Source organism: Macrosteles quadrilineatus, unplaced genomic scaffold (assembly GCF_028750875.1).
Source record: "Macrosteles quadrilineatus isolate MER2022 unplaced genomic scaffold, UCM_ALF_1.0 Scaffold_1__1_contigs__length_201487025, whole genome shotgun sequence".
NCBI lineage: Eukaryota > Metazoa > Arthropoda > Insecta > Hemiptera > Cicadellidae > Macrosteles > Macrosteles quadrilineatus.
Window position 1 is genome coordinate 168,457,304 of NW_026542594.1, and position 14,637 is coordinate 168,471,940.

At 33.7% G+C, this 14,637-nt stretch overlaps 1 protein-coding gene across 1 annotated transcript in view; it reads right to left on the reverse strand.

Moving 5' to 3' along the window:
• The window catches only part of LOC128989456 (protein dopey-1 homolog), a 91,796-nt gene that overhangs the window by 10,569 nt on the left and 66,590 nt on the right, over nt 1-14,637 (reverse strand). Inside the window, exons 23-29 of the mRNA XM_054411352.1 lie at nt 14,458-14,626; nt 12,494-12,609; nt 11,677-11,836; nt 10,193-10,318; nt 9,250-9,489; nt 8,472-8,595; nt 5,408-5,635 (exon numbers count right to left, since the gene is read on the reverse strand). Of these exons, the coding sequence (XP_054267327.1) occupies nt 5,408-5,635; nt 8,472-8,595; nt 9,250-9,489; nt 10,193-10,318; nt 11,677-11,836; nt 12,494-12,609; nt 14,458-14,626 (1,163 nt within the window). The remainder of the gene's footprint in view (nt 1-5,407; nt 5,636-8,471; nt 8,596-9,249; nt 9,490-10,192; nt 10,319-11,676; nt 11,837-12,493; nt 12,610-14,457; nt 14,627-14,637) is intronic.

Consider the following 14,637-nt stretch of genomic DNA (forward strand, 5'->3'; position numbering starts at 1 on the left):
GCTTAAGTAAAACACCAAAAGATTGTAAAAATAATTTAAAAAACAACATGCATGATCAATTTCTTTTACAATAGCTTACGTTGAAACCGTTAGAAAATACACATATAACAAATTCACAAATGAATGAATGAATGAAAATATGGAAATGGTGTCTCAAAATTCAAAATCAACTATTACTATTTTTTTTTTTTTTATTTCAACACAAATTTTGAGTAGGCTAGATGAAATTTAAACCAGACATTCAAATCAAACTTACACATTTTAACAGATAAATTCATCAAGGAAAGATTATAAAAAATATAGCAACTGATCAAATACATTTAAAATCATAAAGACCATTACCACAAATAATTATAAAACATATAATAATAAATGTTTTTAGGAAATAAATCAGAGATTTACATTAATTAGATGAGAAATAGAAGGATTATACATTTAAGAGAACGGTTTTGGTAGAGAAGAAGCTACTATCTTTAAAAATCATTCATAAATGTGAACAAAATCTTTTTTGACAGAGTTAAAAAGTGAATACAGAATTGATTCAATTAATTCAAATGAAGGGCTAACAAATAAACACACAAAATATTATTTAAATAGCAGCTTTTTCTCTACATAAAAAATCGCAACATAAAAATTTGAGATATGAAATTTAATTTGCAATCGTACAGACATAAACCTGTTAAAACATTAGCATTAGTAGAAGCCAGCCCTTTGATATAAAAAATAAACCTAGACACAGTTGAAAATGTAAAAACACAATTTTTTTACAAATACTGGGTTTCTTATAAATACACACCACAAGAAAAGAAACTAAAACAAATTCCTTCCTTTTTAAATCAAATTGTTCAAAGTTATACGAGATCCTTCACATATTACACTTTAAACCCATTGACATGACAGTTAAACTTGATTTTTATATAATGTGAAATTCTTCCAGAAAATAACATGAAAAATACTCCAACAAGTAATAAAGTTTTGCAAAGAAAGAAACAATGTAACTTAATCATTTTAGTAACAAAGCCTGTCTTTATAATAACACAAAACCAACCTACAAAAATATAAACAACATCTATTTATCAGTTATAAAGTTACCTCAAATACAAATGGCATCCTTTCTCCACCTGACTTTTAACATATCCTTGGTATTTTCTGTTCCAAAGACTTATTAGACAGAATTGAACCTAAATAACTTACCTCTGTTTAAGGTATGATTGCATTAATATAAATACAATAAGGTAAACTAGTATATGTCTACAGAGTTTAACACTGCTAATATAATTTAAAACAAGTTTGAGGGCCGATGAAATGCTAACCAATCAAAAGCAATATAAAACGGGATTTCTATTTGGTGTGTCTAAAGCACTGCTAATCACGTGTTATATTTGCTACAACTATTCCCATTTATCTACATCTAACATGATGGGGTGAGGGGGACATCTGGGACATCTGGGCGGGGGATGAATCGTGCACAGCGAGCCCCCATGCCACATAGCACATGTAATGGGAGGGAGGTGGTGGTGCCCCAAAAATTAAAAAAAAACCTTTACAAATTGTTTACATTAGCCGTAAATGCAGTAAAATTACTTTAAAATCAAACACAGCACTTTTATGAGAGTAAATGGTCATACTGCTATTGCAATCACGGCAACAACATTATTACCCATGAGCACGTCGACATCATGATCGTCTGCAATGGCGGAAAAATCTGTGATTTACCCATTTCGATCACCTCAACAATGATCATCTCCTGCGATTGTGTTCTTCTAATTTTATGACGAGCTTAATAGAGAACCAACGGAATGCCTTCAATGAATAACTAGCTATTGGATTTTGGCAGTTATTAAAAATTTCCCGCACTGCAAAAATTCACGTTTGATTCTAAGACTTTTCAAGGGTCATCAAATTCACCTACTATACAATTCCCGGTTCCCGGTCAGCAGGATATCTTGGTTAGTGTTTACATAGCTTTTTTTAGTATAAATCCCATAACCTTTTTACCTCAAGGGATGGGTCAGATAATCCGGACATTTGGACTAAATGGGTTGGGTCATTGGGACTCCCGTGTAGGTGATAAAACATTTAAATACAACTCAGTGGGATACTATTTTCAACAAAGATTTGTATTTATAGAACTACTAGAAATAAGCAAAAACCAAGATAACAAATACAGTCCAGTCGCACAAACTCTGTATTATGTGAACCAAACCGTGGCAGATCCAGAGGGGGGGCGAACGGGGCGACCGCCCCCCCTCCTCGAACATACATATGTATATACACATTGCGTAAAGTAATTTGTTACACTAACTTTGGACAAAGAAATGGTATAACACTGTCATTTTGGAGACTTAGTTTACACCAGTTTTTTTGAGAAGAAACCCCTGAACCCCCCACCACCCTCGTAAGAGTTAGGAGGAAAAAGGGTCAAAAATTAAAACTGAGCAAGTAACATAGTAAATTTTCCTCATATTTCTCTGAAAAACATTGGCAACTTAAATTTAAGTTTAAGCTTTTAAAGAAAATAAATGACTCACCTTTTACCAACAAATTCATGGTTATGGTATTGACTGGTTTAAGGCTAGCGCTCCGGTTGTTTGATATATATGACTCATGTCCTGATCTTAATAACCGAACTGTCCGCAAGTAGCACTAGATTCCAATGGCAAAGGCAATGTGTAACTATTTTATTAACAAATTTGTAGTTTGACCCTAGGGTCGCTTGCAGGGTCGTAAATAACACATGTAGAGTGTTTTGTGAAACTTGTATAAAAATGCAAACACTCACCGAGAAATTGAAACTGCTTTGTTATTGAGGGTAAACTTTGGAAGACTAATGTATAACTAATTTTTTCCCATGCCTCTCCTAATAATACAGGTTTTAATTCAGTTAATTTGTGTTTTTACCAGGAAAGTTTTGGGGTAGTTTTGATTTTTTCCATTTCTTATGTATTTTGGGGTGCTGAATCCGAATCTGAGGTTTGCCAACAAAAATTCTTGACGCAACATTGACAAAAATGAGAAAAATATGGAAAAAATTATATTTTTTTGTAATATTTAGCTTATAACTCACAAACTATCAACTTTTTGTTATTAGTCTATATTATAAAAATTAAAGTACACAAAATTTGCTACAAAATGTACCCCTAATGTGATAATCTCCGATGAACCGTTTAGGCTCCAGAGCTATTTGAAAATTGGAACATTTTGTGTTAGTTTTTAAATTTCTCCAATTATTCTGTCAATGACATATATTCATTGTATATGCCCAGGCAAAGGTCTTATATAAATACAAAGTGTTAAAATTGATTAATTTTGTGTTACTGAACCGTTGACAGTTTATTTAGTGAACAGAAAAGTCACACGAACTGTTGCCGTTTAAATTATCCTCACTCAGAGGGTTGTAATGAGGCAGGTTCTGGCAAACGTTTCGATGCATTATTTGTGAGCATTCTAGCTTGTTCATCTGAACAATTAAAAAAAGGTTAAAAGTAAAAAAATTACACATAATAATAAGAGATACCAAAATCAAAACTATCAAAATTTAAATAACACCAATCTATTAATCATGTAATATCTTATGCACCTGATGACATGATATTAAGATATACGTGAATAATAAAATGTTATGTAGGCATATACTGTTGCTAAGCATTTACATTGTGTGTAGATTTGATAAATTGTAGGTCCTAGGGCTTAGGGCATAGGCCTACATGAGAGTGGTAAGGGTTAATTGACTTAAGATAGTCAATACAAATTTTGGCTAGAAAACTAAATCCAACGTTGCCTCACTGCCCCCAACTCAAGCAGCTGTGTGGACATAACTCGCTTAGAGTTTACATTTACATTCGGGTGAATGAATGGGGGTGAAAAAAATTAGTATTGGTCTATGGTAACTGTGCCAATCACTCTAAGCCATGCATCGGTCTTGAAATTTTACACAGAAAATTTTATAATGGGTGCCAATACGATTGAGGATGTACGATGGGCTGTGATGCTAGAATCTAAGTAAGTAAGAAAGTAAGTATAGTACCAAACGCACATTCCTTTATTTATTAACTTGTTAAATCTACACACAATGTAAATGCTTAGCAACAGTATATGCCTACATAACATTTTATTATTACGTATATCTAAATATCACGTCATCAGGTGCATACGATATTACATGATTAACAGATTGCTGTTATTTTAATTTTGATAATCTTGATTTTGGTATTACTTATTATTATGTGTAATTTTTTTTACTTTTACCCTTTTTTAATTGTCCAGATGAACAAGCTAGAATGCTCACAAATAATGCATCGAAACGTTTGCCAGAACCTGCCTCATTACAACCCTCTGAGTGAGGATAATTTAAACGGCAACAGTTCGTGTGACTTTTCTGTTCACTAAATAAACTGTCAACGGTTCAGTAACACAAAATTAATCAATTTTAACACTTTGTATTTATATAAGACCTTTGCCTGGGCATATACAATGAATATATGTCATTGACAGAATAATTGGAGAAATTTAAAAACTAACACAAAATGTTCCAATTTTCAAATAGCTCTGGAGCCTAAACGGTTCATCGGAGATTATCACATTAGGGGTACATTTTGTAGCAAATTTTGTGTACTTTAATTTTTATAATATAGACTAATAACAAAAAGTTGATAGTTTGTGAGTTATAAGCTAAATATTACAAAAAAATATAATTTTTTCCATATTTTTCTCATTTTTGTCAATGTTGCGTCAAGAATTTTTGTTGGCAAACCTCAGATTCGGATTCAGCACCCCAAAATACATAAGAAATGGAAAAAATCAAAACTACCCCAAAACTTTCTCGCTATGAGTAAATTTAAATACAAATTTACTGGATTATTTGAAAATGTAATAAGAAATCACATTGTTTTGTTTTTGTCAAAATTTAAAAATTATACTCCTATGCACTTTCAGAGTTTTTGGTTATTTTATTTGATTTTACCGAGTTAGACAGAGTCAATTCGGGGAAAAAACAGTAACAAAAAAGATATTTTAAGAGACCCCAAATATATTAGAATTTAAAAAAGTAGTTATAATTTGAAATGTTATAGTAAAACAGGTTATTTCAGGATATGTATAGTTTTTCAGGTAGCTCCAACTATATAAACAAATATTATGAGGTTATTTCACTATGATTGAGAGGGGCACGATGAAATAAATGTACATGTATATAGAAAATGATAATGACTACAACTTTAATTCTGTGAAGATAAATTTGGTAAATACAAAATGTCCAATGAAAATAAAAACATCTATGAGTAGTTTTTTCGCGAGAGATCCAATATGGCGGATGTGAAGAAAAGGCAGGCAGTGAGTATGTACAACAGTGTGATATGAAGCCCAAGCAAGCAGCATTCATGCCCCGCTCCCTCACGACTATACTTACTTCGTAAACTTTCCGTGTCTACAGGGAAATTTCCCTCATGCACAAATGAGCGAGAAAACCATTGATGTAGTGCTCGGATTTGCAGCTTTTCAGCGTCCTGCCGGATCTTTTTCGTCACTCGTTTCAGTTTCGATTTGGACTTATTCTTCTTTGCCGGCGAGAGCGAGACATCGTAAGAGGTAAGGTTGTCTATGCCGTTAACCACTGGTTCTGATTCTATTTCTTCATCTAAATGGATAATAACGGAAAGGTAAATGTGCCGCTTGAGAGCACTTTCAACCCACTGAAGCGAAAACTACTCTAACACCTAATCTATCTAGAGTATTTTTAACGATTATCTATATCACTAAAACAAGTAGTACACAGATACTACAAAATTGGTTTTGTAAACAAATATTTTCACAGACTTTTGTCGAGGTTTAAAATCTTGTTTGGGACATTGGATGCTCAATTTGAAAATTTTCTGAACTCCTATGGGTGCATGGTTGATTTTTTAGATAGATTTTTAATCATTTTTATTTAATTAAACCACTTGTAAAAAATATCTCTGAAATAAAAGAAATACTTACAATACAGGAAGAATGTTCATATAACACCATACAATGTGCTAATGGTTACAAATTACACAGGTTCAAATGGTGAAATTACAGAATAGTGCAGTTTAAGCTTTTTTATATAGATTTACACAAGGCAAAGCGAAAGCGATTGTGCATTATACAAACGGGCAACAACCAATATTTCATCTGTGAAAATATTTCAAGGCTATCGATTTAAAGTAGAAAAATCTGCATTGTAAATTAGAGACGGTAAACACTTGACATCTGGAATCATGCAACAAAGATTAACAGTGACAAAAACTGTTATTGACAATGAACGGTAGTCATGCTTTTTAGACCCCTACATGCTCACTCGGAGAGAAAAAAGTCATGCGAAAGTGGGATTCCATGTCACTTTAATATCAACAATTAAAGGATACAATTTTATTGATTGGATAGTTTATTAAATATTTTTCAAAACTGGTTTCAACCATTATTTGCCTTGTATTGATTATGGATAATGAGACGATTTGTGATTTCAATTGAATTATAAGAGTTACATTTCACTCTAATATAGTCAGGTAATTTCATTGCATGTTAATTATTACGCTGTGAGGTAAAATAGCATTAAAAGCTTGATAAAAGCTGAGATAAATTCTAAAACATAACATATAGCAAATCAAAGCTACAAAAAAGAACAATTAGAATGGATGTCATATTCTCTTTAGTTAGAAAAAGTGTAAAAATAATCGAATGATTTCAAAAAAATTTAAACATGCAAAGTTTAAAAAGATAAAGAAGATTATCTTCACATTATAACCAAACAAATTTGTAGGAGGCCTAATTTTAAGAATCTAAATAAACATTGTTGAATTTGGAAGTTAAAAGATTTATGCAACAAAACCATATAAACTGCAGGTTTTCTATTTTCTCTCCCCATTCTATTAAAAATTAAATATAGACTTTCCCAAGGACAAAAATGTAATACACAAATAACTTGGCCAAAATTATTACTTATGATTACTTACTTTGATCGATAAATTAAAAATCCAAAATTTTGAAGAGTAGAAAATTGATACAGTTAGTGTTATAGTCATTGTAAGTCGTTAAGTTGATTAGAAAAGGTAATAAAGCTATTCAATTTATATTAATCCAACAGTTAAACTTCTACGAGTGTTGTCCATGAAGTCTTCATCCAGCTCCTGTCCAAGCATAGCAAGCTATATCCAAATCTGAGACCAACGTAGTGTATTTTGCTTCATCCACTACTGTTCCAGCCCATTCCCAACTCTATGGAACGATAACTCTCATCACAGTATTTTAAAACGTTTAGTGAAATTGAAGCACCTGCCAAGTATAAACCGGGGTCTGTAATTACGATTTCTGTGGTTTCAGTTTTAAGCCTCTATTAAGTCGATATCTAGTTGACGTGAATGGAGTAGTGTGTTTGGATGTATAAAATGGACTAAACAAGAGGGTCAAACTAATAGGGAACGTATTTAGAAGACAACGGTCAGCTCTGGAAGTCTGAAACACGCCAATCAGCAAGCAAAGTTTCCTCAAATTCCCCTGTATGTGCAGTTTACTGACACTTGGTAGTCATGTATTGATGGAAACTGCTGAGCACTCACTAGTGGCTCAATTGTGTGAATGTGTTAAGCCTTCTACAAACTCCCTAAGCCACTTATAGGTTACACTTACCTTAAAACCCTATAGCATACACATCTGTCAACTTGCAACAGTAATTTGTATAGCTACTCATAAAATACATGTATATATTGTATAAATCTTGAATAAAGCTTTTCTGATTCTGATTTAATCAACTGCGGTTTACCCCCTTCTTAGAGAAACCGAATCACAGAACAATATTCATATTTGGCGGGATTGTTAATTTTGGAGTTTCAAATACTGTGACAAGACTAACCGTCCCACAGAGGTGGGGACCTACTAGAATATTAATGGATGAAAAGTAAGGAATAAAAAGTTGGTCTTGGATTTGATCCAGCATGCTTGGCTGCGACAAGAGCTAAATGGAGACCTTAATTTACATACAACCCTTGTATTAATAAGCAATTACATTACACAACAGGTACACAAGTAACACTTTCACACAGACACTTCAAGCATATTTTATTGAGATGGAAAACTTGTTTTCTTGCAAAACAAATGTCTGAATCAATTATTTAAGCAACTTTTGTCCAAGAATTTATCCCATCTCAAATTTTTACCTAACTCAGTAAAAGAACATGTGTTTTTTTTTGGTTTTTTTTTTTGGAGATAAGCACTGTCTTACAACGTGGATTATTGGTGGAGAAACATGCATTTTATGCTAAGATTCTTCTAGTAAGAGGGATCGTTATTATAAATTTTGATAATTTTTAATGTCAGTTACACTTTGTACTACTGAAAAATAATCCAACCATCAATTAAGTTCCTGTTAAAAAATCATAAGACAACAAAGAGATACAAAGAGGTACAATGGCATAACATGAGTTAATAATGTTTGTATTGTTGGAGTTACAACTTACATTTATCAGCACACTCAGGCGAGGGAGGTTGTGGGATTTCCTCCTCTTTCACGGCCAAGTTCCTCCTCAACCACGTCGTTTGTTCCAGATTAGCACCGGCGATTTGCGAACACGACTCCACCAGCTGCAAAATCATACGTTTCATCATTATTCAGATGCTACAAACTATGGTTTTGATAATTTTAAAAATTTGGTCACATATTTGTTATATTTATATAACATTGACATATTATGTTAATATTTAATATTAACATATTTAAAATAATTGTCTGTGCGTTCAACATAATTTTAAAGTTAAAAAGAAAAACATTTGGATAATAATTTGTATTAGTTATTTTTGAGGGGGGGATTTTTATTACTTTCGGCATTTTCTAGGACAGTTACTTAGAATGTTACACCGGTTGCCGAAGTTGTTAGAAAAGTTTGCGTGATTAAGGAAGGTTATGAAAATTTTGTGAAGAGGATGTTTAGGCCTGTTTCTAATCATTCTTATTTTACCATCTTAAGATTTACTGATCTTCGGAATGAAATTTTTTCAGTTTGTGGGTTCAAGTTTTTAAAATAAAGATTTTAGTTTTCAATTTCTTAATTTCTTGAATATTTATTTATCTCTGGAGAACACCCTACGTCAGAAACTTTGAGAAGTGAATTAGAATCTGCCCATATTAGTTTGATTTAACCATGAAATTCACGGCTTATTTAAGATTTTAATAGTTCAAACTTAATTTCAATCTAGAACTCAATTTTTAAAAGAAGGAGTAATAGACCTGTACTATACCTTGGCAGTGATGTCCTGTAGGTCGCGGTGGTCCTTCTTGTCCTGCAGTGGGGGGCAGCGGTGCACAAACTGACTGAGCACCCCCACCAGCAGGAACTGTGCGGGGGCAGACAGTGACGGGCCCTCTCTCAGCAGTGACAGCAGCGAACCCCAGCTCTCCGCTAGACTCACCCCCGCCACCAGCTGTAGGTAGTGGTGGAACAACTCGAGAGCCGACACCTCCACACTCATGGCTGTTTGCTGTCAACACATTGAATGGTTAAACTCGCTGCTAATAAGAATTACTTTACACATCGTCAAAGTGGTAAAACAAACTTTAGAGTTAAGAACCTAGGGTGACTATATTGTTTCTTGAAAATTGGTTCGTCTCCCATAATTATACACATAATTCAACTTTTTATAAAACCCAGAAGTCATTATTTGCCAGAAAAATATTTCCATAAATATAATAAATACATTTGCACTTCAGCGATTACACCAATCTGGACACTGTTTCATTTTCTTAATTAATAGTAGGTATATACAAAGCAACAAATCAAAATCAGCAACAATTTAGGTTGTAGTTACAAACATTAAAAAAACAATTGTACATAGGGAAATGTATAACCTTACTTTTAAAACATTTTTCATGAAAATCTTGTACCTTTTTGGCAAATTATTATAAAAATTTAAAACTTATGAATATACAGACGAGTCTGTTTTATCCCTCGCCTATTTTTACTTACAATTAATAAATGTTTTGATCGATTGTCATATCAGTGACGGAGACATTAAAGAAGACATTAAACACAATTTGCTGTGTATAAAATCAAACAAAACAAAAATTCACATCCCCATGCAATACCTTATGAGTACATTTTGAGTAAATTTAAACAGACATGACAATGAAATATACCCACATTGTCACAATGAGAGTGTATATCAAGTGGTTATTTACAGTTACCTGGTTCATGGCAGGCTGTTTGACCACCTGGTGTAGCGTCTGTACTAGGGTGTCTATAGGCATGGCTTTGATGGCACTCAGCAGCTGAACCAACACTTGCTGACCTTCACTGGCCGGAGACATCACCTGCATCAGCACTCATTGATAACATACTGCTAATTGTAGACTAATTAAAATAAAAACTGGGATATAGAGAAAACAAAAACGTAAGCCTACAATGCACAGTATTGAAGCTTGCAAACACACCATGTTGGACCTTATTAAAAGATTTTAGTTTTCAATTTCTTTCTTGAATATTTATTTATTTCTGGAGAACACCCTACACCAGAAACTTTGAAAAGTGAATTAGAATCTGCCCATTGCAGTTTTAAGGGCAACCAGTATGTGTCTGAGACGAACTAGAAAAAATGGCGGTCAGCGAGTGAATTTGAAGATGGAGCTGGGATTGCAAAATTTTTTTTGTCTAAAAATTAATTGTTAAATTCTGATTGTACTGTACTCTCTTTTGTAAAATTTCCATTGTAATAAATTCATATACTTTTAAATTAATTAAGTAAAAAAAAATTAAAATTAATTCTCTATTACACCAAACTGAGTAGGCAACAGTCTATCAATGCATTTAAGCTGATTGGCAGTGAAGTAAACGGTACAGAGTTACCAGCTTATTAGATTGTTGCTGTCTCTAGGTACTTTTGTAATTTGGGTTGTGTTAAAAAAACCAGAACATTCTTCCCTTCCAAATCATGTATAAATATGTACCTTCCAGAGGTTCTTCAAACGAACTGTGCTTTGATTTTAGACAGAAGGTGTTTATATTATATAGAACCATAGATTTTCTCAAAAAAACTCAACGTATACAGTAGAAACTCGGTTAATAAGGGGTTTGACACCCCCCTTAGGTTTAGAACCCCGGAATAAAGGGGGAGAGCCGTTTCAGATAACAAATTTTTCGGTTAACCAGTTATATACTAATAATTAGCCTATGCCATGGTGTGTAGGAAAAATCAATAAAAGACAATGTCTATGTAATACAGTGTTTTATTTCAGCTACAAAAATCTTACAATGGGTTAGAAAAGCCCCTTTCTAGAGACAGCGGCTCTATGCCTCGCTGTTTACGTATTACATATTGTACTGATATTTTAGCCCTGTATTAATTTATGGAACCGTTTCGGTTAACCCTGGTTTCGGTTAACCCTGGTTTCGGTTAACAGGGGTTCTGTGTTGACATAGCTTTGACCACACAAAGTACTTTGACATATTTTCTAAAAAAAAAAAAAAAAAAAAAACACCTCTGACGTCTGAAGATTTGATTACGAGCATTATCAATCATGGCAATTAACATTTAACCATTCCTACTAACAAAAGGTCCCTGATTCAGGGTAATAAGACCAGCTCAAACCGTTCACTTAAACTGTTCAAAAATGTTGCTTGAGTAGAAAAAGCCCGTACAACAACTCTCACAACAAATATTTTCTAGACTCACAGTGTAATTGGTCTGCAATGTGGTAGGTCTGCGTTCCCGCCACACGACTGCCATGGCTGCCAGGAAGCTGGTGCCGTGATGCAGTGCGATGGGACTGAGGAACTCCAACAGCTGTTGTCTGACTACTCTAGCACTGCCTGCCTCACAGTTCTCACTCTCCCTATACAAACGTATCAGTTGCCAATGATTTTTGTACACTACCAACTAGGTCTGGGCACAACTGTGTCATAATGTTTTAGTTTCTAATCAATGTGCCTTGCAAGACAGTGAAATAAAAAAGAACAGTATTACCTTTTCAAGATTTAAAATTTAAAATTGACATGTCAAATCTTACAGCTCAAAAAAGAAGTCTAATTTATCGCTATCTACTTGGAGATTTAAAAAAAACTCGAGGATCTTAAATGAAAATAAGTTTATAAACAATTTCTTAACAAGGCATTAGTATCTGTAATATTACTAAGAGATTTTAAAATGTAAATACGTCGCATATTACTTATTTTGAAGCAACTACTAGAGATAATTAAAAAAGTCACAAATTCTAGGGTGGTCCTTATTGAATAAAAAGTTGAATGCACTAGTCAGAAATAGTTTAAGATTTGGATTTGTTAACAATTGTATGGAGCTAGGGACATGAAATGGGCTGCTTTGGGACATAGCAGAGCTGAGATGGGACACACAACCTGAGTTCATACTGTTGAAAAGTGCCAACAGATTTTAAAATAGAAAATCATCATTCTTTAGATACAGCCAAGATTAATTAAGAACAGTCTACACATATAAGACAAACAATGTTTCCAAAGTATCCCTGGTAAGTTACCTCTCTTTCCGCTGAGTGAGCGCATGCCACAGCACAGCGACACTGGCTATCACACGGGGCAAGTTGCTCAGCACCGCTTTGCGGGCCGAAGCTTGCGGCTCTGGCTTTTCTTTGTTCTGCACAAAAGATTAAATGATTATCACTATACAGTATAATAGTCAAACACAAGATATAAGACAAAATAATACATCAAGGTTTGATAAAAACTTCTAAAAAATATTTATATATTAAATTTCTCTTAATATTATGAATTAAAGAAAGATTTTTTTCAGTTTCTTTTATTTGAACCTGTAGCTTCACCATTCATTGCAGTGAGATATGACTTAAGTTATAAAAAGTTAGTCTTTCAAAACTATTTACTAGAATGTTTTAGATTACTCTTATAGAAATATATGTAGGCCTACATTGTAGATACATCTATTCAAAACTAAAATATCTTAAGTGCAGTCTACACAAAACTCAATAGGGAAGTTAGTTACATAAAGCCAAGAACTCTCTACTGCTATTTTAACAGTTATAAAAAAAAGTTTAATTATAAGTATTTTTCTATATGAACACTGGATAAACCAAGAATGATAACATGATCCATGGAATTACTACCCATTTACAGTAGACTCTCGCTCATCTGGACTAATGTGGCGGACGTCCGGTCCGGATTACGAAAAATCCGGACTATCAAGAGTCGAACAAGTACAGTACTGTATATAGCTTTTTTTTAAATTTTGTTCCAGGTCCACAGTATTGATAATAGCAAATGCAGATCTACCGGTAATAATTTTTACCGCCGTATTATCCGATTTTTTTACCATCCGAGGTAGTCTCGCTCCCGTTTCGCTTGGATAATCAGACTTCTACTGTACTGTGCCACTAAAAAAATCATGATTGCCGATCTGGACTAGCGGGAGTCTACTGTACACAATTTATTTAGGGGCTTGTTTACACATGTTATTCTTGAGTCTTTTCTACAATAATTGGAATACGCCAATCAACAAAAATTAAAAATCCCTGACAGCTACACGAGAAACTCCAGATAAGTGGATTTAGTTTTGTGTTTTGATTATTTACAATTGTGTTCAACTTTACACCAAATCAACTACAAAAACAGTTTTTTATATTCAAAAATTGTACAAAATACACAAAACCAAAATACAGTTTAAAAAATTACATACCAAAACTCCTGCAAGCATTGTTAGCTGTGAAACGTGTAGCATTTCTCATTGAGGTATATCTGATATTAATTAAAAAAACTATACTAAAACATTATAAACAAACGAACAAAAATTTGACTAAGCGGTTAAATTAAAACGTACTCCCACACTACTAGTTAGTTGGAAGAATTGTACATTTACAATAAAAAGTAATAGAAAAATGATGATTTGATGCGCAGAGTGTACTGCAATTATCCAAACTTTTGATTATCCAAATCGACCCCAGTCCCAATTAATTCGGATAGTCGGCGTTATACTGTACTCATTATACACTTATGAATATTAATGTAATATATCTACCAAATTGTGTTATTGGGCAATATAAGTAAATAAGTTCTTGTTTGCGCAAAAGCTATTCAGAGTTAAGCTGGGCTATCCTAGGCGCGGAAGCGGAGAGCGGAGAAAGGAACGCGGAGATCGGAAAAGAGATTAACAAAGTGTTGCGCTCCGCTTCTAGGAAAACAGAAACATTAAATTACCTAAGACAAGTGGAGTCCGCTCTCCGCGTTCCTCTCTCCGCTTTCCACTTATGTTCCTAGGAAAACCCGGCTTAAAGCAGACACCTATTTCTAGGTAATCCCATAGTTGCTAAAGGCAATTAACCAAGGGATAAGGCAGGTATTTGATGATTAGTATTTCGATGTTAACTGGTAGAATATATTAAACATAAAAAACAAGTCTTTTTAAGATTGATTGTTTTTTAGACCTCAGTTTACCCAGTAAACCTATTGTACAATCAATGTGTTGGTCTCTTACCATGAGCAGGGGCGAAGGCATGAAGACATGTATGAGGTTGTTGAATATCTGTGCAGGTGTAGAGGTGCCGCCTAGAGGGGAGGTGAAGGGAGTGGCTGTATCAAGGAGGCAGTAGTGACATAGAACTGTCAAAGCCTCCACCTGCGTGATAGCGTAGTCGGCTGGCATACTGAGGAAAAC